Here is a 23040-nt window from a genome sequence, read left to right on the forward strand (position 1 = left end):
TAGGACGCAAACCCGGGGGCGGGGCCGGGCGGGGTGCTCAGGCGCTGCTCCGGCCACCTCTGCGGGGTCCTAGGCGGCGGCCGCGGAGGCGGGCCATCTTGGGGGAAGATGGCGGCGCCCTGGTGGCGAGCCGCGCTGTTTGGAAGTCAGAGGTGGCGGGGCTTCAGCACCTCGGGTGAGGGGTCTGAGGTGGGGGGGGTCTGAGGTGGGGAGGCTCGTGGAAGTCCCCGTGTACCCCGAGCCCCGGGGCTCGAGCCAGCGTCCGCATCTAGCCTCCCGTCCCGCTGTCTGCCCGCAGCCGCCCTGAGCCGCCGGAGCGCCCCTCTAGGGCCGATGCCCAACGAGGACATCGACGTGAGCAACCTGGAGCGGCTGGAGAAATACCGCAGCTTTGACCGCTACCGGCGCCGGGCGGAGCAGGAGGCGAGGAACCCGCACTGGTGGCGGACCTACCGGGAATACTTCGGGGAGGAGTCAGGTGCGGGACGACCGGAGCAGGCGCTGTGAGCGCCGGCCTCGCGTCTCGCGGGGCTGGGGAGCCGCCGGCGTCCTCCCCGAGCACTGGCGGAGGGGGTCTGTCAGCGCCCACGTGCGCACCTTGGGCGGTTTAGTCCCAGCAGGATTTGTCACACCTTTTGGTTCCTTTATTTGGAAGATCCCCTTACCCCGCTGTTGAAGTTCCACCTTATTATACTCCTAAAATCCTTCCCAGATTTCTTCCCCGCCCCCAAATTCCGTGTTAGAACGTTCTTCTGTGGTCCTAAAATACTGTGTGTAGTCCTGGCCACACTCTATCCTGACTTTCTTTTCACTGGCTCTCTCCCCATATTGGGATCCCTGAGGACAGGGATCTTGCCTGACGTGACCACTCTTTGGTCCTTGCGCCCGCACAGCGCTGGCCACGGCCGTGTGCGGTTCTTTCCTGAATGAAATTGAAAGCTCTGGGCAAAACGACTCGGGATCCTGCCCTTGAGCAACCTACTTCCTGAGTCCATCCCTTTGGAAGGCATTTAGGGAGGCAGTTTTATGACGTTCGAGGACACACGGATGGAATCCACGTAGCCTGACTTAAACCCAGATCAGTTTTGTAGGAGTCGATGCTGGCAGGCCAGGTCCAGGGACCTAGAGAAGGATCCCTGATGCCCGACTGATAAGAATCAAACTCGAGGCAGCAGAAGGCGAAAGCAGAGTTTCTGGAAGGTATAGAAAGAGTGCACATACAGACAGTGTGTTCGGGAGATTCAGAAAGGAAAGGAGGGAGTCTCTTCTTTGCCTGGGGCCTGGGGGTTTTTATTGAGGATGGTGGTCTGCTGCATGTGTCCTCTCAGGCATCCAGGAACCAGTTAGGACGAAGATAAGGGCCCAGGTGTTATTCCTTGGAGTCCGGGAATCTTGGCATTGAGATGTGTAGAGCTGGTTGTCTGGAACACGCGTCCTGTGGCTTCATGCGGTCATTCTTACCTATTCCTTCCTTAGATGTTAGCTATTCTAAAGACATCATTAATTCCTCGTTCCTTACAAGAGACATCCATAAAGTAGGGGTGTGTGGCTGGCTCAGTTGGTAGAAAACGTACCTCTTGATTTCGGGGTTGTGAGTTCAAGCCCCATGTTGCATAGAGTCTACTTTAAAAAAAGAAAGAAAGAAAAAGCAGGAAAAGGAGCAAAAAGCATATTTTTGTGGAGTCCTTCATTTTCCGTATCTCAGAGTGACTTGCCTGAGCTTCAGTTTCCTCAGTGTAAAATAAAATAACTATCCAAATTTGTTATATTAAAGGTCGCAGTCGGGGTGCCTGGGTGGCTTAGTCATTAAATGTCTGCCTTTGGCTCAGGTCACAATCCCGGACTCCTGGGATCAAGCCCCGCATGGGGCTCCCTGCTTGGAGGAAGCCTGCTCCTCCCTCTCCCACTCCCCCTGCTTGTGTTCCCTCTCTCGCTCTCTCTTTTTGTAAATAAATAAAACCTTAAAAAAAAAAAGAAAGAAAGAAAGCTGCAGTCCATTGGATTTTTTTAGACAAATCCATCTTTAATCAGGGTTCAGTGCATCTTATTGTTGCTGTCTAACATAAACAGAAAAAGTATTGGATCGAAAGCCATCTTGGGCCTTGTTACTCAACGTGTGTTCTGAGACTAGCAGCACAGACTTTACCTAGGAGCTTGTTAGGAATGCAAAATCAGGCCCTACAGTGACCCATTGATTCAGAATCTGAATTTTAACAAATTTCCCAGGTGACTTGTATGGTGAGTCCGTTAAAGTATGAGAAATGCTTCTTTTTTTTTTTTTTTTTTAAAGATTTTATTTATTTATTTGACAGAGAGAAATCACAAGTAAGCAGAGAGGCAGGCAGAGAGAGAGGAGGAAGCAGGCTCCCCGTCGAGCAGAAAGCCCGACGCAGGGCTCGAACCCAGGACCCTGAGATCATAACCTGAGCCGAAGGCAGCGGCCTAACCCAGGCGCCCCGAGAAATGCTTCTTTAAGTCTTTTTTTTTTTTTTTAAGATTTTATTTCTTTATTTGACAGAGAAATCATAAGTAGGCAGAGAGGCAGGCCGAGAGAGAGGGGGAAGCAGGCTCCCTGCTGAGCAGAGAGCCCGATGCAGGGCTCGATCCCAGGACCCTGAGACCATGACCTGAGTCGAAGGCAGAGGCTTGAGCCACCCAGGCGTCCCTGCTTCTTTTGAGTCTTTGTACCTTCAGCTAATTCAGCCAGGGACTCAGGTGGATGTCCGTGGCCAGGTGTGAACAGGCTTAAAGGTCATCCCCACCATAATTGAGATGATCATCCACCTGCGTAACCCATGACCTAGACAGTGTGACCTGGTTTAGGGATCAGAAAATGCAGTCTCAAGTCTAATCCAGTTGGCTTAGCAGGTGGACCCTGCTCGGGTCTGTGAAGCCGACTGCACAGTATGATTTAGTCTTGTGAATAAAGGGTAGCTTTACCAGCAAAACTTGGGCCAGTGAGAGGACTAGGTAGGACTGCCAGCTTCACTGAGACTTGATCCCACTTTCTCCAACATATCTTCCCTCCCCAGATCCCAAAGACAAGATTGACATTGGGCTGCCCCCACCCAAGATCTGCCGGACCCAACAGCTGCTGGAGCGGAAACGGGTCCTCCGAGAGCTGCGAGCGAACTCAGAGGAGGAGCGAGCCGCCCGCCTCCACACAGGTTAGCCCTCCCAGGGGAGGGGCCCCACCATGTCTCTGCCCGCACCGGGCATCCTAACCAGCATCATTGCTTACAGCACGCATCCCGCTGGACGCTGTACGGGCCGAGTGGGAGAAGACCTGTGGCCCCTACCACAAGCAGCGTCTGGCTGAGTACTATGGCCTCTATCGAGACCTGTTCCACGGTGCCACCTTTGTGCCCCGAGTCCCCCTGCATGTGGCCTATGCGGTGGGTGAGGACGACTTGATGCCTGTGTACCTCGGCAATGAGGTTACACCCACGGAGGTAACTGCTCTCTCGTCCCCCTTTCCCACACTGTGTGTACAGACATGTCTCACCACAGGACCACAGACAGCTTCTTTTTGAAAGTATTTACAGAGGTGGTTTTTATGGTGGTTAAGAGCATAAGCATGGTACCTATGTAGGCCAGTTTGGGGTTCTGTTCTCCGTCTCCCCCTTTTGGTTTCCTGGTAAAGAGCACCACGCTGATTACGAAGGAAAGAATATAAGATGAAAAGAAGCACCATCTTGGCATGCTCCTGCCACTAACCCCTGCGCATTGATGTGCGGGCCACCTTGTGGTTCAGAGGGAGCGCTGGCCAGGCAACTGTGCGGGTTCCTTCTATGCGCTTCTCTTTGCTGACCTGCCCCCTCAAAGGACCGTCAGGGGCATTTGAATCAGGGTGGGCTCTCCCTTCTCCAAAGCTCCCTCAGATTCCTGCCCTCCAGAAGGTCGGTTTACAGCAGCTTGTCTGTCCCTGGTGGGGGTGACACCGTCCCTGTTTTCTCCCCATCAGGCTGCCCAGGCCCCGGAGGTGACCTTTGAGGCAGACAAGGGCTCCATGTGGACACTGCTGCTTACTAACTTGGGTAGGTGTCTGGGGCTCACCAGGCCGCTGCCTCCCTCACCTCCCAGGAGCCAGGGCTCTGGGGAGCTAGGGGCGGGGCCAGGGCCAAGGGCAGCAGGGCCTGGCAGTGAGTGGGGTCTCTTTGTGTGCAGACGGACACCTGCTGGAGCCAGATGCCGAATACGTCCACTGGCTGGTGTGAGTACCTGGGCAGGGGAAGGGTCAGAGACGTGTGAGGAGGCGCTGGTGTGCTGGAAAGAGCTGCACCTGAGTGTCAGTCTTGGCTCCACCAGGGATTGGCGGTGGGATTTTGGTTTAAACCTCCACCCCATCCCCGCCACCCCCTGGGTGGCGGCCTGCACTGCTGCTTCCGGATGCTATCAGGAGCCCTGTAATCCACTGGCTGAAGACAGGTCCGGAAGAAAAAGCAGGCAGTAGGCCTTGGCTGTTCTCACAGGCCTCTTGTCTCCCTGAACTCATTTCCTCATCTGGAAATCTAGGGCGATGCCACCCCAAGCCTTAGCCACCCTGAGGGGCTCTGTGACAATCAGATGGGAGAAGTACGGCGAGAGGCCTCTGGCAGCTGTGGCCGCCCAAGCTGGGCTTCTTCTGTTTTCTCAGTGGCCTTTGGCTCTGGTGCCAGGGTGGTGGAGGTCAGGCAGCTGACCCCAGCTTTGGGACTTCTGGGTGATTGGGGCCTGTGACCGGGAGGCTGGTTTCTATCATTTTTAGTCAACTGCAGTTACCAGTCTGAGCAGAGGGACTCTGGGGAGTTCTGTGTGGGGCAGGTCAGTGGCCATCATGGTGTCGTGATGGGCAGATGCTCCCTGACAAACCCCAGAGCCTTCAGGAAACAGAGATGCAGCCCAGAGCCGGTGTGGCTCTCCAGCCGGCCCCACTGGCTCGCTGCGGCCTAGTGAACGGTCTGCTAGACCCCACTCTTTCCCTGACCATCTGGAGGACACCTATCCCCAGCCTCTGAGCCCCTCCTGTTCCCTTCACAAGTTTGGAATCTATCCAGGGGGTCCCAGAGCTGGGGCTCCTACTAGACTGTCAGACGAAGATCATTTAGGGTTTGTCCTCCCAGGAAGTGGCATCAGTCTCTAGGGAATACGCGGATGGAAATCTCCCGCTGCCACCTTCCTTGATAATTCATGGATACTTTTCCTCCCTCCAGAACCAATATCCCAGGCAACAGCGTGGCTGAAGGACAGGAGACTTGTCCATACCTGCCCCCCTTCCCTGCCCGCGGCTCCGGCTTCCACCGCTTCGCCTTCCTGCTCTTCAAGCAGGATAAGCCAATTGACTTCTCTGGGGACACCCGGCCCTCACCCTGGTAATCTCCCCCTTCCTACCCCGCAAACACATTCTATCCCCTCTCGGGCTACCTTCCCGAGGAGTGGTCTGTCCTGCTCGGTTCTGTCTTCTAACTTGGGCTTGAGGTGGGCAGCAGGGTAGTTGTGCTAGGCAGATCCTAAGGGGCTTCTCAGGATTCCCTGTGGGGCTGCAGGAGGAGTGTGGGGCTCTGAGGCCCCATTCCCTGCTCTTAAATGCTCCCCATCTTCTTATAGCTACCAGCTTGCCCAGCGGACCTTCCATACTTTTGATTTCTACAAGAAGCACCAGGAAGCCATGACACCAGCTGGCCTGGCCTTTTTCCAGTGCCGCTGGGATGATTCGGTCACCCACATCTTCCACCAGCTTTTGGGTAAGGCCAGAGTGGGCTGGGGGTGGGGCAGGGGCAGCTGGCCTGAGCTCACAGGCCTCTCCTGACCTGCCAGGGAGAAGTGCCACTGGCAGGCACGCCACTCCTTGGGTGGGTGGGCTGGGCAGTCGCAGGCTAACAGACGAGGGAAAGGGGCTCAGTCCAGTGTCAGTCCACACCCATACCCCCTCTTCCTACAGACATGCGGGAGCCTGTGTTTGAGTTCGTGCGGCCACCCCCTTACCACCCCAAGCAGAAGCGCTTCCCCCACCGGCAGCCCCTGCGCTACCTGGACCGGTACAGGGACAGTCACGAACCCACCTATGGCATCTACTAAGTGGCCAGAGTGCCACCCACCTCAGAAAGCAGACCGGGCCTCGGGATCCACCAGCAGGGACAAGAAAGACAGCTCCACTGCGCGGGGCTGTGGGCTTCTAGGCCCTGCCTGAGGCAGCCCCTTTGTGGCCCTCCCAGCAGGGCCAGGGTTTGGGAATGAAAAGAGCTCTCCCGGAGTGGTGGCAGGGGTGGGACATGTGAATAAAGATGATTTTTGCTGTAGCTAGTCTGGATCTGTGTTCTGGGAGCGCTCCAACCCCACGATGGCTCTGTAATCCTCCATGGATGGAAAGAGAACCGCCTTCCGCCTCAGGAGGTGAGCCCCTCAACTCTGCCTCTGAAGGGTGTTGGGCCCCGAGATCAGGGGGCTGGAGACGGGTCCAGAGGAAAGGCAGTGGGGCTTGGCTGCTCCCACAGAGCTCTTGAAAGAGCTTTGCCAGCCCTGAGCATTGGTTCCTTGCTGGATATTCACAGCATGGTTGGTGGCAGGCTCCCAGCGACAGGCTGGGGTGCTCTGAGCAGCAGGTGTGAGACCTCTGAGCACACCCAGAAGCCCCCGTACCCTTCTGTGTGGTTAGTGTGTTTTTTCTCCTCTCTCTAAGTACCCAGTCAAGAGGAGACCTACCTTCCCCGTATTACAACACAGAAGATGGAGTGCTGCATTGCAGCGAGAGGGAACCCTGCCTCAAAATTAGGCCAGGTTAGAAAAACAAGAATTAATCCTCTGTCAACTCCCTGTGGCCCAGCACACTGCCCCAGGGCAGGTGGGTTAGACCCAGAATCCCTCTCCTCTGCTAATCCTCTATAAAAAGTGAGGTTCCAGGGGCGTCTGGGTGGCTCAGGTCGTAATCCTGGGGTCCTGGAATCAAGCCCTGCATTGGGCTCCCTCTCCTTCTGATACACCCCCACCCCTTATGTGCTCACTCTCTGCTCTCTCTTTCCTTCAAATCTTTAAATTAAAAAAAGAGGGGCGCCTGGGTGGCTCAGTGGGTTAAAGCCTCTGCCTTGCGCTCAGGTCATGATCCCAGGGTTCCGGGATCGAGCCCCACATGGGGCTCTCTGCTCAGCGCGGAGCCTGCTTCCTCCTCTCTCTCTCTGCCTGCCTCTCTGCCTACTTCTGATCTCTGTCTGTCAAGTAAATAAATAAAATCTTTAAATAAATAAATAAATAAAAGTGAGCCGCGCCCCCCCCCCCCCCCCGAACTCCCCAGCAGGGGGCCCACAGGGAAAGTGGATTCCAAGAGCAGTTGAACTGTGGGGGCTGTGAAAAAAACACTCGACTGGTCTCTGTTGGTGACCAGAAATTTCCACCTCACTGTTTAAAAGCACCAAAGTTTGGCGTAGCTTAGAGAAAGGAGACACCCCAATCTGGCAGATGCTGAAACAGCACAAGGAAAAGGGCCGCGGAGCACTTCCTGGCAGGAGAGGCCGCCAAGGAGCTCAGCCCGGTGCCCAGCGCTCTCACGGACCGGGCGACCTCGTGCAGTCTCCTTTCGTCGCCAAAACTGCCAGGAAGTAGCTGCTGTTGTCCAGGTTTCCGGATGGGGGGCCCAGAGGGGTTGCGTGGGGGACTGCAGCCAAGAAGAGGCTCCGAAGCCCAACGGGGTTCCCAAAGTTTCTGGTACCTGGAGGCGGGGGCCGCTCCCCTACACAGGAGCTGCTTAGAGGGTCTGGGGGAAAGGGTGGAGCTCCCAGGGTGGGACCACCGACAGGCGGACCCCAACTCCCACCCTGGGGCGGCGTGAGGCAGCAAGGGTGGCTCGGAGCCCGGACGAACGGAAGAAAGTGGGAGCCGCGAGGGCCCAGGTCGCTGGTAGGGGAGGCGACAGCCGCTCGGCTCCAGCTAGACGCGCCCTCGCTCCTCCCGCCGGCTCTCGGGGGAACCCGCGCCCCGCGCCGCGCCCCGCTGGGCCCGCCCCGCTGGGCCCGCCCCTCGCCGCCCCGCCCGCTTTCGGAAGCACCGGCCGGGCCTGCGGAGCTGCGCTGAGGCCTCAGCCATGGCCGCGCCGCGGCTGGAGGACGTGCTGACCTGCTCCATCTGCCTGGGGCTCTACGTGGAGCCGGTGACGCTGTCCTGCGGCCACAACTTCTGCGGGGCCTGCATCGGGGACTGGGGACGCGGCTGCGACAAGGCGTGCCCCGAGTGCCGGAAGCCCTTCCCCGACGGCGCCGAGCTGCGCCGCAATGTGGCGCTCAGCGCCGTGCTCGAGGCGATGCGCGCGGGGCCCGGCCCGGACTCGGCCCCCGCCTCTGGCTCCGCCTTGGGCGCGCGCTGCCCCCGGCACGGGCGGCCGCTCGACCTCTTCTGCCGCACCGAGGCTCGCTGCATATGCAGCGCGTGCACCGTGAACGAGTGTCTCCTCCACGAGCGGGCGCTGCTGGACGACGAGCGTCGGGAGCGCGAGGTGACACCGGGGTCCCCTGCCCTGCCTCTCGGCGCCCGGGCTGGGGCGGGCAGCTTCAGCAGGAGGAGGCTTTGGGATGTTTGTGTGTGTTCCCGAATAAAAGGGGAAAACAGGTGCTTGGAATAGAGATCTCGGAGATGGTGACAGGCCCAGGGTTGCGACCCCAGCACGGAGGGGCTGAAATGGAGTGAAGGAAAGGGCTCTGCAGGCGAGTAGGTTGGCGTGTTGGAGGGCGCCCCTGTGGCTTCAGAAGTCACAGAGAATGATGGTGAGATGTTACCCCTGAGGCTCTGGGCATGCAAGTGGGTAGCGCAGGTCAGCAGGTGACAGCAACAGGGAGGGAGGGAGTGGCAGATGGTACAAGCAAATGGCACGTGCAGGCTGAAGGGGCATGTGCACACCCAAGGTGTGAGAGGACAGACGCTCATCCCTGGGGGACAGTCAGGTGGAACTAGAAGAGTGTCCCTCCCCGCTTCCTGCCTGTGGCACATTGTACAGTGGGGGAGGCCATGGGCCTGGACAGAGACAATGGGTCTGGCAAGATCTGACAGCTTCGGCCAGTTTATCAACTCTCTGTCCTGTTTTGTCATCTGTGAAGTGGGGATCTTGATGGCCCTTGACTCATAAAGAAACTGTGGCCTGGAAAACCAGAAGCAAAAGACTCTTGACCAGGGGCTGGGAATGCTGCTTTGTCCTGCTCCCATAAAAGCACAACATTCTGACCCTCCAGGGTACCAGAGGAGTCACAAAGAGGGGTGAACTCTTCTCCCCCATGCCCAGAGCTGGGACTGAGGTCTGGCTGGGCATCTGGAAGAACCCACCCTGTACGTGTACCACACTGCCCGCTAGTCAAATAGCTTCAGTGCTTGGACCTGTCACCCCTTCCCTGCAAGGCTGCGGAAGCCGGAAGTGTGGCTCCCACCATTTACTGACGGGGGTAGTGCGGGGTGTTTACAGCCCAGAGACCATGGGTGCTCTCTCCAGGTTGCTCAGCCTGCAAGAGAACTGGAGGCCAGGTTTAAAACCCAAGGCCTCTGCTCTGCCTGTGTACCTCCCCGCTCCGGGTTGGGAATGGGCTCTGTCTGGGTCTCCCGGGGACTCTGACCCCGTTCACGCCTGTCTCAGACCAGGGCCAGTCCACTGGTCAGCCTTGCCTGGGGTGGCACGAGGAGGGGATGCCCCACATCGCCTCCTGTTTGTTGATTGAGGGGAGGACTTCACAGCTATCCATGGTCCCCTCTTGTCACTTGTTCCCTGGTGGGCACCCAGGCCCAGCTGAGAGCCACGCTGGAGGTCAGCCAGCAGCAGGTGACCCAGGTGGAGAGGCAGCTGGAGGAGCTACAGCAGCAAAGCAGCCAGATCCAGGTACCGGGCCCACCTGCTCTACCCCACTGCGTGCTCAGGCTGTGTCCTGTGGGCAGCCCCCAGGCACTCCCAGGACACTGGGTCGTAGGTGTGAGCTGCCTTGAAAACGCCTCTGGGCAGCAGGGAGGGAGAGACTGAGCAGGGTCGGGGGAAAGGTTCCAGGAGCCCTGGCTCCCCACATCCCCACCCCTCAGCCCAGAGGGCAGCCTTGGCCTGGGCCGCCCTAGGCCACCACTCTTTCGCCCACACAGACCTCGGCCTGCACCCTGGCCTCCGTGATCTCGGGCAAGTTCAGCCGCCTGCTGCAGGCCCTGGAGATGCGACGGGCCTTGGCACTGAAGGACATCAAGGTGGCCGAGACCCAGGCACTAGCACAGGCCCAGGATGCAGAACAGCGACTGCGGGGCCACCGGGAGGCCTTGGTTCGTTACGACCGCAGGGTCCGGGACCTCCTGCAGCAGCTGGATGACCGCACCTTCCTTCAGGTAGCAGGCCTCAGGGCAGCAGGATGGGGAGACCAGCGTCCCTGCCCCCAGCACACAGGCTCACTGCAACTGTCCCTGGGGCTCAGGAATCACAGCTCCTGGCCCCCCCAGCGCCTCTTGGGCCTCTGACTCCTCTGAAGTGGGACGAAGATCAGCAGCTGGCCGGCCTGAAGGAGTCACTGAGCCAGCTGTGTGGCCTCCTCCTGGAGGAGGGGGACCACCCCAGGGCATCTGCCGAGACTGCTGATTCAGGCCCCATGGGTAAGGCTGACCCCACAGTGGGTGGGCTGGGGGGCGGGTCAGAACTCTGCCCACCAGGACTTCCCCGCCATTGCTGCCCTAACACTTCTTTGCCTCCTAGAGGGCCCATGTCCCCTGGCACCAGTCCCAAGCCCAGTTTGTCCACTGAGGAGGAAACTCTGGCAGAGTAAGGAGGCCGGCATATGTGTGCATAGACGTGTGTGCATTGTGCGTTCATGTGTACACTGTGCGTATGTGTGTGCATGTCTGGGAGGGTGCGTGTATACCTGGGTGGGGGGGCACATGCCATGACTGCCCTGCCCAGGATGTCTGCCCCATGCCCTTCCCCCTCTGTGCACCTGTCCTAGGAGGACAGCCTCTTACACGTGGACCCAACAGAGCATGTAAGCAGATTCTGGCCCCGCAAACCTGGGCTTGGTTATGATTCTCGCACTAGTTACCAAGTTAGGTTATCTTGGGGAGGCTCATTTTTTTTTCATCTTTGAAATGAGGTGGCTGCCTGCTGTGGGGACATCGCCCCTGGCTGCACGCCTGACAGCCGTGTGGCTTTGCCCTGGCAGAGCTCCAGTTGCCATCCCTGCCTCTGGGGACAGAACAGTGAGGGCACACAGGCACCTGCCTGCTCACCTCCCCCCCGCCCCCCGTCCGTCTGTCCCTGGCAGATTACTGCAATCTGACCTTCGACCCGGACACCGCCAATCGCCACCTCTACGTATCTCGGCAGGACCAGCAGGTAAAGCACCGTCACAAGCCCCGGGACCCAGCTGGGCCAAGCAGCTTCGAGCTCTGGCAGGTGCGGTGCACCCAGAGCTTCCAGAACGGGCGACACTACTGGGAGGTGCACACATCTAACCACTCGGTGACTCTGGGCGTCGCCTACCCAGACCTGACGCGGCGCAAGCGGGGGCCCCACACGGACAACATCGGGCGCGGGCCAAGCTCCTGGGGGCTCTGTGTTCAGGAGGACAGGGCGCAGGCCTGGCACAACGGGGAGGCCCAGCTCCTCCCAAAGGTGTCGGGGCGGCTCCTGGGCATGGACTTGGACCTGGTTTCTGGCTGCCTCACCTTCTACAGCCTGGAGCCCAGGACCCAGCGCCTGCATACCTTCCATGCCATCTTCACCCAGCCCCTCTACCCTGTCTTCTGGCTCCTGGAGGGTAGGACTTTGACCCTGTGCCATCGGCCCGAGGCCAGGCTCCCTTCGGAGCTCCAGGAAGAGGCCTCGGAGCCCAGCTGAGGAAGGAACAGGATGGAGCTCTGGGCCAGGAACAGGTGCCACCATACCTTTGTGCCCAAAAGCTGCCCAGACCCTAGCTTGGGGACCTGAGGCCACAGCGATAATGGGACCAGCTTTGGGCCAGAAGATCAACTCAGAACTAGGCTGGGCCACTTGGGAAGAGAGGTTGGGAGGGAGCCCCCAACCGGAGTTCACTCTCCAGCATCACTGAAGGACACGGGGACAAGAAAGGGACTAAAACAGGAGGACCCTGCCCAAGCAGAGCCCACTTCTCCACGCTGCCGCGGCATTCTGAGGCTGGCACAGCGCCCGTGGGCTCCTGGTCCTGCAGCCGAGCGCGCGCAGTCAGGCCTCCCCGCACAGTGTGGTGCGCACACACACTCCGCGGCCCGCTGGCCTCCTGTGAAAGTGACGTAGATCAAAGGAGTGGGACGGTGGGCGGGAGGTTGGGGGCGGGCCACAAAGCATGGACAATTCCTGCAGAAAACCTAGAGAAAAGTGATGTTTTACTTCCTTCCTCTTTTTTTTCTCCTTAACATTTTGGTAGATCTTCGTTGCTTTTGTACATCCTTGTGATTGCATTTAAAAAAAAACACTTGTGTTTTTTGCATTTTTTAATTTAGCATACCCATTTTTCACGGTATTAATATTTTCCCCTGAATGATATAACCATATAAACAGTCTTTCTAATGACCATCAGAATTTATTTCCCTAATATAGGTACCCTCCGCCCTCCAAAAGTTCAAGTTCTGCCGCTTGGCTTTCCTAAAAGACCTGCATTAGCACGGTTCCGGATTTCTTTTGGTTAGTGCGGACAGGTGCCATTGGAGGTCTTTTGTAAAGCAAGGTGGCAGAAAGGCAAACTTGGGCAAGCCAAGGATACTCTCTGCTGTGTGCCCTTTCTGCCTATGAAAGCTCTCGTAAGGACACTCTACTTTTGGATTGCTCAGGGGACCCCATATCAGACACGTTGGCATTGTTTTATTTGGGGCTGTAAAAATTCCACCACGAAGCATATTTCTGAGCAGGAGGCTTTGCCCCTATCTGTGGCTACGTAGGTAGGCTGAGTTCATTGGAGTTACTCAACAGAAACATAAGGGGCATGGTTTCTGGTTTCTGCTCAGGTCGTTATGTCAGGGTCTGCTTAAGACCCTTTCGCTCTCTCCCTCTACCCCTCCCCCCTTAAATAAACAAAATCTTCAAAAATAATAATAATGATGAGCACCTGAAGATTCTGTTTTGTATACACGTGGTCAAAATGAAGCAACCTTGAGGCAGGCAGGCCCTCCCTGCCCCCGCTCCGATCAGCCATCTTAGCTGGGCACAGCCTCAGCCCCTGTCCCCATCACCCAGGGTGTGGGGACTAAGTACAGTGTTGTGTATAGCGCTGGGCCAGCGCTGGCTCCCTTGTTTTTGTTTTTCCTGCTCAGATGATGCTTTCCTGATGTTACCTGGACATACGTTTGTTAGTGTTTCTGGAAGTGGGCGCTGGGACCTAGAGCAGCTGTAATTCTGTTACTCAGAACACTTCACTTCTTGATCTGGGTGGTGGTTACAAGGATGTTGGCTTTACAACTGTTGGTGCATTTTTACATGCTCATGAATAATTATTTTGCAAGAATTTTTTTTTTAAGATTTTATTTATTTATTTGACAGAGAGAAATCACAAGTAGGCAGAGAGGCAGGCAGAGAGAGAGGAGGAAGCAGGCTCCCTGCTGAGCAGAAAGCCCGATGTGGGGCTCGAACCCAGGACCTGGGATCATGACCTGAGCCAAAGGCAGCGGCTTAACCCACTGAGCCACCCAGGCGCCCCGATGCAAGAATTTTTTTAAAGGATAACACATGCAATCCCGTGGCCCCAGCTGTGGCCCCCAGCCGCACGCCGCATCCTGCAGGTGCCTCCCCAGCCTGTGGCTCTGTTCAAGGGCGGGGCCAGGCCTCGGGTCATTACAGCCCAGCCAACAAGCTTTGAGGAGGACTCCGCAGTTGGGGACTCCCTGGACATGGGGTGGGGGGGGGGGGCTCTCGCAGTGCACATCCTGACCAAGTGACAGCAGACAGTCACCTTGCTGCCCAGCTGGGCCAACAGTTGCTGAGAGACCCAGCAGCGAGGGAAGCAGGATTGGGCTGGCCCAGTGGCCGGCATTGCTGGCTCTTGCCATGTACAGATTCTGACCATCACCACCCCCAACCCACCCCCCCCAGCCCAAAGTCCCAGCACGCATGTGTGACAAGCTGCTCCCACACCCTGAAAGGGGGAGAGAAAAGAAGAGAGCCCCCTCTGCTTCTGTGGTGGGAAGGGTTTGGGGTCTTCATTCTATGATAGTACATTTTATCAGGCCGTCAGTCCTTTCCATATTGTTCTGTAGGAATGTTCCTTATTGTGACTGTTGACCTTATTTATGAGATGAGATGCTGCTAGCCTTTTTGTAGACTGTGCTTTTCAAGTAGGCATGGGGCAGGCATTTGCAAATTATTGGAAAGCTGCTTCAAATGAAATGCCCTCAATTCACCCAGTTCTGCCAGAAGTCTGTTTCCTCTCCAGGAAAAACACATTGGGAGGGGAAAAAAGAGCATGGATTTTGGGGTGTAACATTTGTGAGGGGGATTTGATTAGCCTGTGGGTGTTTCCAAAATCTCTGCCCCACCCGTCTAGTATCTGGGCTTCTGTGAGGCCGAATCAGGAGGATGGGCACATAGGCACACCCAGGCAGGGCAAGGGGACAGGAGAGATTTTAAAAGATGCCTCAGGTGCCAGGGGAGTTGAGGGAGTTGGGTTGGAGGTTGCTGTTCCCCAGGCAGGAAGGAATGGGAGGGAATAGCATGGCGACTGTAGGAGATGTGGCTTCGAGTAACATGGGACAGGAAGCTAGAAGACTATGGAGCCAGGCTTCCAAGGACAAAGGATTTCCATTCTAGAATTCCATACCCAGCCAAACAGTGTCAGAGCTTGAACAAAGACCTTTGCAGGCACTTTCACATCCATTCTCAGGAAGGCCCCAGAAGATGTGCTTTTCCAAAGTAAAGAAGTAAAGTCAATGAAGGGGAAGGAAGACTTGGGACCCAAGCAACGGAGTTCAACACAGAAGAGAAGTGATAAAGAACTGAAGTTTCCAGAAACTTGAGCATGAACATCCACCAGGATTTTCAAGGCTTACGAGCACATGCTTTGCAGATGAGGTGCTAAATGCTAAAAGTAATAGGTAAGATGTTGAAGCTGGCAGTCATGGGAGCAAGCATCTGGAGCAGCTGGGACACAGAACTGCCAGCTTTTGTTACAAGGCTCATAAAATTGTTTACTTTTTGGAGAAAGAACAGCAAATAAAGCCTAACCCTAGCAGGAGAAGAGAATAAAGATTAGAGCAGAAATCAATGAAAAAGAAACCAAAAGGACAGTAGAACAAATCGATGAAACTAGGAGTTGGTTCTTGGAAAAAAATAATAAGATCGATGACCCCCTGGCCAGACCTATCAAAAAGAAAAAAGACCCAAATAAATAAAATCATGAATGAAAGAGGAGAGATCACAACCAACACTGAAGAAATACAATTATAAGAACATGTTATGAGCAACTCTAGGCCAGCAATTAGGCAATCTGGAAGAAATGGGTGCATTCCTAGAAACTGAGCTACCCAAACTGAAACAGGAAGAAATAGAAAACCTGAACAGACCCATAACCAGCCAGGAAACGGAAGCAGTTATCAAAATCTCCCAACAAACAAGAGACAATCAGCTTCCCAGGGGAATTCTACCCAACATTTAAAGAAGTAACACCTATTCTTCTGAAGTTGATCCAAAAAAAAAAAAAAAAAAAAAAAGAAATGGAAGGAAAACTTCCAGACTCTATGAGGACAGCATTATCTTGATCCCAGAACCAGACAAAACCAGACCTCAATCCAAACCCCACCAGAAAGAATTACAAACCAATATTCTTGATGAACACGGATGCAAAAATTCTCACCAAGAAACTAGCCAGTAGGATCCAACAGTATGTTAAAAAGAGTATTCACCACAACCAAGAGGGATTTATTCCTGGGCTGCAAGGGTGGATCAACATCCACAAATCAATCATTGTGATACACTACGTTAATAAATGAAAGGACAAGAACTATATGATCCTCTCAAGAGATGCAGGAAAAGAAAAACATCTGACAAAGTACTGGATACTTTCTTGATTAAAACTCTTCACAGTGTAGGGATAGAGAGAACATACCTCAATATCATAAAAGCCATATACAAAAGCCCACAGCAAAATAATCAATGGGAAAAAACAGAGCTTTTCTCCTAAGGGCAGGAACAGGGCAGGGGTGTCCGCTCTCACCACTGTTGTCCAACATTGTACTAAAAGACCTAGCCTTAGCAATCAGTTAACAAAAAGAAATAAAAGACACCCAAATCAGCAAAGAAGTCAAACTCTCTTCACAGATGACATGATACTCTATGTGAAAAACCCAAAAGACTCCACCCCAAAATTGCTAGAACTCATACAGGAATTCAGCAACATGGCAGGAGATAAAGTCAAGGCACAGAAATCAGTTATATTTCTATTTACTAACCATGAGACAGAAGAAAGAAATTAAGGAGTCGATCCCATTTACAATTGCACCAAAAACCGTAAGATACCTAGGAATAACCAAAGAGGGAAAGGATATGTACTCTGAAAGTTATCGAGCACTCATGAAAGAAATTGAGGAAGACACGAAGAAATGGAAAAGTTCCATGCTCATGGGTTGGAAGAACAAATATTGTTAAAATGTTTATGCTTCCCAGAGCAATCTACACATTACTATCAAAATACCACCAACATTTTTCACAGAGCTGGAACAAATAATCCTGAAATTTACATGAAACCAGAAAAGACACTGAATAGCCACAGGAATGTAGAAAAAGAAAACCAAACCTAATGGCATCACAATTTCAGACTTCAAGTTCTATGACAAAGCTGTAATCATCAAGGCAGCCTGGTACTCGCCCAAAAGCAGACATATAGATCAGGGGAACAGAATAGAGAATCCAGAAATGGACCCTCAACTCTATGGTCAACTAATTAATCTTCAACAAAGCAGGAAAGAACGTCCAATGGAAAAAGACAAAATAAACCATTGGGACTTCAAGATAAAAAGCTTTTGGGGCGGGGGCACCTGCGTGGCTCAGTGGGTTAAGCCTCTGACTTTGGCTCAGGCCATGATCTCAGGGTCCTAGGATTGAGCCCCACATCGGGCTTTCTGCTCGGTGGGGAGACTGCTTCCCTCTCTCTCTCTGCCTGCCTCTCTGACCACTTGTGATCTCTGTCTGTCAAATAAATAAATAAAATCTTTAAAAAAAAAAGCTTTTGGGGTGCCTGGGTGGCTCAGTCATTAAGCGTCTGCCTTTGGCTCAGGTCATGATCCCAGGATCCGGGGATCCAGCCAAGCATTGGGCTCTCTGCTCAGTGGGAAGCCTGCTTCTCTCTCTCCTACTCCCTCTGCTTGTGTTCCCTCTCTCTCTGTGTCTCTGTCAAATAAATAAATAAAATCTTTTTTAAAAAAAGATAAAAAGTTGGGGCGCCTGGGTGGCTCAGTGGGTTAGAGCCTCTGCCTTCGGCTCAGGTCATGATCCCAGCGTCCTGGGATCAAGCCCCATATCGGGCTCTCCGCTTAGCGGGGAACCTGCTTCCTCCTCTCCCTCCTGCCTGCCTCTCTGACTACTTGTGATCTCTGTCTATCAAATTAAAAAAAAAAAGATAAAAAGCTTTTGCACAGGGACGCCTGGGTGGCTCAGTGGGTTAAGCCTCTGCCTCGGCTCAGGTCATGATCCCAGGGTCCTGGGATCGAGCCCCTCATCAGAGAGCCTGCTTCCTTCCGTCTCTCTCTGCCTGCCTCTCTGCCTACTTGTGATCCCTGTCTGTCAAATAAATAAATAAAATCTTAAAAAAAAAAAAAGTTTTTGCACAATAAAGGAAACAGTCAACAAAACCAAAAGACAGCTGACAGAATGGGAGAAGATATTTGCAAACGTCTTATTAGATAAAGGGCTAGTATCGGAAATCTATAAAGAACTTATCAAACTTGACACCCAAAGAACAGATAATGCAATCAAGAAACGGGTAGAAGACATGAACAGATAATTCTCCAAAGAAGACATACAAATGGCCAACAGACACGTGAAAAAATACTCAACGTCGCTTGGCATCAGGGAAATACAAATCAAATCACAATGAGATCCCACCTCACGCCAGTCAGAATGGCCAAAAGTAGTAAAGTATTAACAAGTCAGGAAACGACAGATGTTGGCGAGGACACTTTTTCGCTGTTGGTAGAAATGCAAGCTGGTGCAGCCACTCTGGAAAACAGCATGGAGGCTCCTCAAAAAGTTGAAAATAGAGCTACCCTACAACCCAGCAATTGCACTACTGGGTATTTACTCTAAAGATACAAACATAGTGATCCAAAGGGGCACGTGCACCCGAATGTTTATAGCAGGAATGTCCACAATAGCCGAACGAGGGAGAGAGTCCAGGTGTCCATCAACAGGTGAATGGCTAATGAAGATGGGGTATATAGGTAAAATGAAATATTCCTCAACCACCAAAAAAATGAAAAATCTTGCCACTTCCAATGACGTGGATGGAACTAGAGGGTATTATGCTAAGCGAAATAATTCAATCAGAAAAACAATATGATTTCACTCATGTGGAATTTAAGAACAAAACATAGGGGAAGGGGGGCGCCTGGGTGGCTCAGTGGGTTAAGCCGCTGCCTTCGGCTCAGGTCATGATCTCAGGGTCCTGGGATCGAGTCCCGCATCGGGCTCTCTGCTCGGCAGGGAGCCTGCTTCCCTCTCTCTCTCTCTGCCTGCCTCTCTGTCTACTTGTGATCTCTCTCTGTCAAATAAATAAATAAAATCTTTAAAAAAAATAAAATAAAATAAAACATTTAAAAAAAAACATAGGGGAAAGGAGGGAAACAGAGCAAGAAGAAATCAGAGAAGGAGACAAAACACAAGAGACTCTTAATCATAAGAATCAAAGTGAGGGTTGCTGCTGGGGGGATGGGGTGACGGGTGATGGGCACTAACCCATGATGTAATGCGCACTGGGTGTTACATACAGCTGATGAATCACTGCACTCTACCTCCGAAACTAATAATACACTCGCTATATGTTAATTAATTGAATTTAAATTTTAAAGACTTTAATTACTTTTTAAATTCTATTATTTTGAAACAGATACAAATCCAAATGGGGTGCCTGGCTGGCTCAGTTTGAAGAGCTTGCAACTCTTAATCTTGGGGTCATGAATTTGATCCCCACATTGGGTGTAGAGATTACTGAAAATAAATAAATAAACGTAAAAAGAAAAGTACATCAGAACCATTCAGTGTTACCTTGGGACATGGCCTGGGTCCCGTGTCAATTTCACAGACGCGAGCGAGGCTTGCAGCGGCCGACTCATTTCTCCCGTTTCCAAAAAAAAAGCCACGCTTGGGGCGCCTGGGTGGCTCAGTGGGTTAAGCCGCTGCCTTCGGCTCAGGTCATGATCCCAGGTCCTGGGTTCAAGCCCCACATCGGGCTTTCTGCTCAGCAGGGAGCCTGCTTCCTCCTCTCTCTCTGCCTGCCTCTCTGCCTACTTGTGATTTCTGTCAAATAAATAAATAAAAATCTTTAAAAAAAAAAAAAAAGCCACGCTTGTTTTTGCTTCAGTCTGACCTTTTTCTTTCCCTTTCAAGCAATACTGCAGCCCTGTAGACAAGTTCATACATGAGGTTTAGGATTATTTTCAGGTTCTACTTTCTGGGTTTACATTCTGTCTCCTCAGGATGAGTTGTGTGACCTCTGGCAAGATACGTAACCTGTCGGAATTCCATTTCTCATCCTTCAAGACCTAGTTCTTGCAAAGACAGAGTGAGACGCAGGCGTGAGCATGCTCCTACAGACCTCAAAAATGCATTACCTTCTCCCCTTAAGAGCCCATTCATTCCAAAAAGAGAATGAATATGTTGGGCAACCTTAAAGCTACGATGATGGAGGGGCACCTGGGTGGCTTAGTAGGTTAAAACCTCCGCCTTCGGTTTTTATATAAGATTTTATTTATTTTTTTTTAAAGATTTTATTTATTTATTTGACAGACAGAGATCACAAGTAGGCAGAGAGGCAGACAGAGAGAGAGGAAGGGAAGCAGGCTCCCTGCTGAGCAGAGAGCCCAACGCGGGACTCGATCCCAGGACCCTGAGATCATGACCTGAGCCGAAGGCAGCGGCTTAACCCACTGAGCCACCCAGGCGCCCCTAAGATTTTAAATAAAATCTTGAGGGACGCCTGGGTGGCTCAGTGGGTTGAGCCGCTGCCTTCGGCTCAGGTCATGATCCCGGCGTCCTGGGATCGAGTCCCACGTCGGGCTCTTGCTTGGCGGGGAGCCTGCTTCTCCCTCTGCCTCTGCCTGCCATTCTGTCTGCCTGTGCTCGCTCTCTCTCCCTCTCTCTCTGACAAAATAAAATAAAATCTTAAAAAAAAAATGTAAATAAAATCTTGAAAGAAAAGAAAAAAAAAAAAAAAACCACTGTCTTGACAAATCACAGCTCTATACTTTCCTAGGGACGCAGATCTTCCTGGGCAGACTCTGGGCTGGGAAGCCGGAGGCCGGCTGGCACTTGTCCATGTACACGCCCCAGCCCAACTGGCACCCCTCACCCCTCCAGAGCCAGGCGGGTCTGTGGTCTCCGTGAGCCTGGGCAGCAAGCTTTGGAGCTTGGTGGCGCTATGCCTGAGCCTCCCAACTGATCCTGGGGCTTGGCAAACAAGCGACAATCATGAGCAAGTGGTGATCCCTGTGGAAACCAACGTATGGAACTCATTACCGTCTTCCTGCCAAACTGGGCACACCCAGGCGGGTTCCCTCTGCTACTCCTCAGCTGGAGGAGCTTTTCCCACTCTAGTTTCTGCACGCCCGCATCCTAGCAACCCATGAAAGCCCAGCTCAGATGCTCCTTCCTCCACAGGGCCCTCCAGGATCTGTCCCCCTCTTCCAGTGAGTCCCCCCGGATTGCACCCCTCATTTAATATTTCATAGATCTTCGTTTTCTTCTCTCCTTCCAGGAAAGCATCTTTCCAAATTAGACATTCTTAAGCTGGGAGTCTTGGTGAGAAAATTCTCTATATTTTCACTCTTCTCTAAACTGAAATTTGGCATTTCTTTCTGTTATGAACGGAGAGAACATACCACAGTGGAGTTAGCAGTTCTGTGACTTGTCACCAGGAGAAATTACAGATAGTTTCATAGCACATTACATGGTCACACAGAACCTGAAATATCACTTATATTCATCACTATTTCAAAAATAAATGATTAGGCCTCCATCAGATGTTGTTAAAAGAAACACAGATATCACAAATTTATTTTCTCAATATTTTGTACCTATATTTCAGTGTAATCAGTTTCTATGAAGCCCTATGCATTTTGCTTTGTACATTTAAAAGCATTACTTTCGGGGCGCCTGGGTGGCTCAGTGGGTTAAAGTCTCTGCCTTCGGCTCAGGTCATGGTCCCAGGGTCCTGGGATCGAGCCCCACATCGGGCTCTCGGCTGAGCAGGGAGCCTGCTTCCCTTCCTCTCTCTCTGCCTGCCTCTCTGCCTACTTGTGATCGCTGTCTGTCAAATAAATAAATAAAATCTTTAAAAAAAAATAAAAAAAATAAAAGCATTACTTTGGGGTCACCTGGGTGTCTCAGTAGGTGAAGCATCTGCCTCAGGTTCAGGCGATGATCCCAGGGTGCTGGGATGGAGTCCTGCCTCTGACTCCCTGCTCAGTGGGGGGCCTGCTTCTCCTTCTGCATCTGCTGCTTCCCCTGCTTGTGCTCTCTCTCTCTCTGATAAGTAAATAAAATTTTTTATAAACAAACAAACAAACAAATAAATAAAAGCATTACTTTGGAAAGGGGTGCCCCTAGCTTCAAGAGGGGCCCTGGCAATGAGAAAAGTTAAGCCCCACTTCTGGATGGAATGGCCCTCCTCTCACCCTTTTATTCCTTCCTCTTCGGACTCTCATCAGCAGGAGGTCTGGAAGATAAGGAAGAGTTGTCTCGATTCTTCTATATTTTTTATTTTTATTTTTTTAGTATATGTGCTGCCGAAGCGAGCGCTATTTTTATTTTTAAAAAAGATTTTATTTAATCCAGAGAGAGCAATCACACAGTGGTGGGGAGGGGCAGAGGGAGAGGGAGAAGAAGACTCCCTGAACAGAGGGGAGCACAAAGTGGGAAGCAATCCCAGGACCCAGAGCCACCCAGGCGCCCTGTGTGGCGTATTGATCCTGATTAAACTGGGCTAAGTGCTTGGGGGAGGAAGATCGTATCATCCATGGTACTGGTACTTACTGTCAAGGTGACCTATCACTGCTGACGGTGACCTTGATCACCCTGCTGGGGTCATGCATGCCAGGCTTCACCCAGGTAAAGTGACTCTTTTGCTCCCTTTGGAAGAAAGTCACTATGCACAGTCTGCATTAAAGGAGTGGGAAATCAGGCTCCAACTCAGAGTATCCACAACAATTATTTTGCAATCTTCTCAATGGGAAATTTGCTTACGCTTCTTCATTTGTTTACCCGGTCATTTATTTATATCAGTGTGAACCCATGGATGTTTATTTTATACTTTGGGTTATAAACCAATCTACTTTATTTTGTTGCCGTTTTATTTATTTAAAAAAATTTTTTTTTAATTTTATTTATTTATTTGACAGATAGAGATCACAAGTAGGAAGAGAGGCAGGCAGAGAGAGAGGAGGAAACAGGCTCCCTGCTGAGCAGAGAGCCTGATGCGGAGCTCAATTCCAGGACCCTGAGATCATGACCCGAGCTGAAGGCAGAGGCTTTAACCCACTGAGCCACCCAGGCGCCCTTAAAATGGTTTTTGTGTTTGTTTGTTTGTTTGTTGGGTTGTTTTTTTTTTAGTATTTTATTTATTTATTTGAGAAAACACGCTAGAGAGAGCGAGCCAGCGACAGGGCGCTGGCAGGAGCAGAGACGGGTAGCAGAGGAAGAAGCAGACTCCAGCCTAGCAGTAGGGGGCGGGGAGGGAGCCGGAAGCGGGGCTCGATCCCAGGACCCTGACATCCTGACCTGAGCGGAAGGCAGATGATTCCCCGGCTGAGCCACTCAGGCGTCCCGCCATTTTTATTTTTTTAAACAACATTAAGTGCATGTCTGGATGAGCCTTAAATGCCTCCATTTGGGGAACCCATACCCCCAGCCCCAGG

At 52.6% G+C, this 23040-nt stretch overlaps 2 protein-coding genes across 4 annotated transcripts; both read left to right on the plus strand.

Moving 5' to 3' along the window:
* The first annotated feature begins 16 nt into the window (after positions 1 to 16).
* Positions 17 to 6278, plus strand: MRPL38 (mitochondrial ribosomal protein L38). The gene is made up of 9 exons (XM_047706589.1): positions 17 to 175; positions 299 to 478; positions 3033 to 3167; positions 3244 to 3452; positions 3965 to 4037; positions 4168 to 4213; positions 5193 to 5351; positions 5587 to 5723; positions 5921 to 6278. The coding sequence occupies exons 1-9, from the start codon at positions 109 to 111 to the stop codon at positions 6055 to 6057; spliced, it is 1143 nt and encodes a 380-aa protein (XP_047562545.1). The 5' UTR covers positions 17 to 108; the 3' UTR covers positions 6058 to 6278.
* Positions 6279 to 7407: 1129 nt separating this feature from the next.
* Positions 7408 to 12322, plus strand: TRIM65 (tripartite motif containing 65). 3 transcript variants are annotated; one of them, XM_047706586.1, is made up of 6 exons: positions 7408 to 8461; positions 9731 to 9826; positions 10078 to 10311; positions 10398 to 10563; positions 10673 to 10738; positions 11235 to 12322. In XM_047706586.1, the coding sequence occupies exons 1-6, from the start codon at positions 8054 to 8056 to the stop codon at positions 11807 to 11809; spliced, it is 1545 nt and encodes a 514-aa protein (XP_047562542.1). In that variant the 5' UTR covers positions 7408 to 8053; the 3' UTR covers positions 11810 to 12322. The 3 variants fall into 3 exon arrangements, with proteins under 3 accessions (XP_047562542.1, XP_047562541.1, XP_047562544.1); XM_047706585.1 differs by having other exon boundaries at positions 7409 to 8461; positions 10398 to 10572; XM_047706588.1 differs by lacking the exon at positions 9731 to 9826 and having other exon boundaries at positions 7409 to 8461; positions 10398 to 10572.
* Positions 12323 to 23040: the final 10718 nt, after the last annotated feature.

This window comes from Lutra lutra, chromosome 16 (genome assembly GCF_902655055.1).
Source record: "Lutra lutra chromosome 16, mLutLut1.2, whole genome shotgun sequence".
Classification (NCBI taxonomy): domain Eukaryota; kingdom Metazoa; phylum Chordata; class Mammalia; order Carnivora; family Mustelidae; genus Lutra; species Lutra lutra.

Bases quoted from the DNA above. Each gene is read 5' to 3' on its own strand.
- MRPL38 (XM_047706589.1), top strand. From the start codon at position 109: ATGGCGGCGCCCTGGTGGCGAGCCGCGCTGTTTGGAAGTCAGAGGTGG. The intron at 176-298 runs GTGAGGGGTCTG...GTCTGCCCGCAG, and splicing joins GCGGGGCTTCAGCACCTCGG to CCGCCCTGAGCCGCCGGAGC. The intron at 479-3,032 runs GTGCGGGACGAC...TTCCCTCCCCAG, and splicing joins ATACTTCGGGGAGGAGTCAG to ATCCCAAAGACAAGATTGAC.
- TRIM65 (XM_047706585.1), top strand. From the start codon at position 8,054: ATGGCCGCGCCGCGGCTGGAGGACGTGCTGACCTGCTCCATCTGCCTG. The intron at 10,312-10,397 runs GTAGCAGGCCTC...CCTGGGGCTCAG, and splicing joins ATGACCGCACCTTCCTTCAG to GAATCACAGCTCCTGGCCCC. The intron at 10,739-11,234 runs GTAAGGAGGCCG...TGTCCCTGGCAG, and splicing joins GAGGAGGAAACTCTGGCAGA to ATTACTGCAATCTGACCTTC.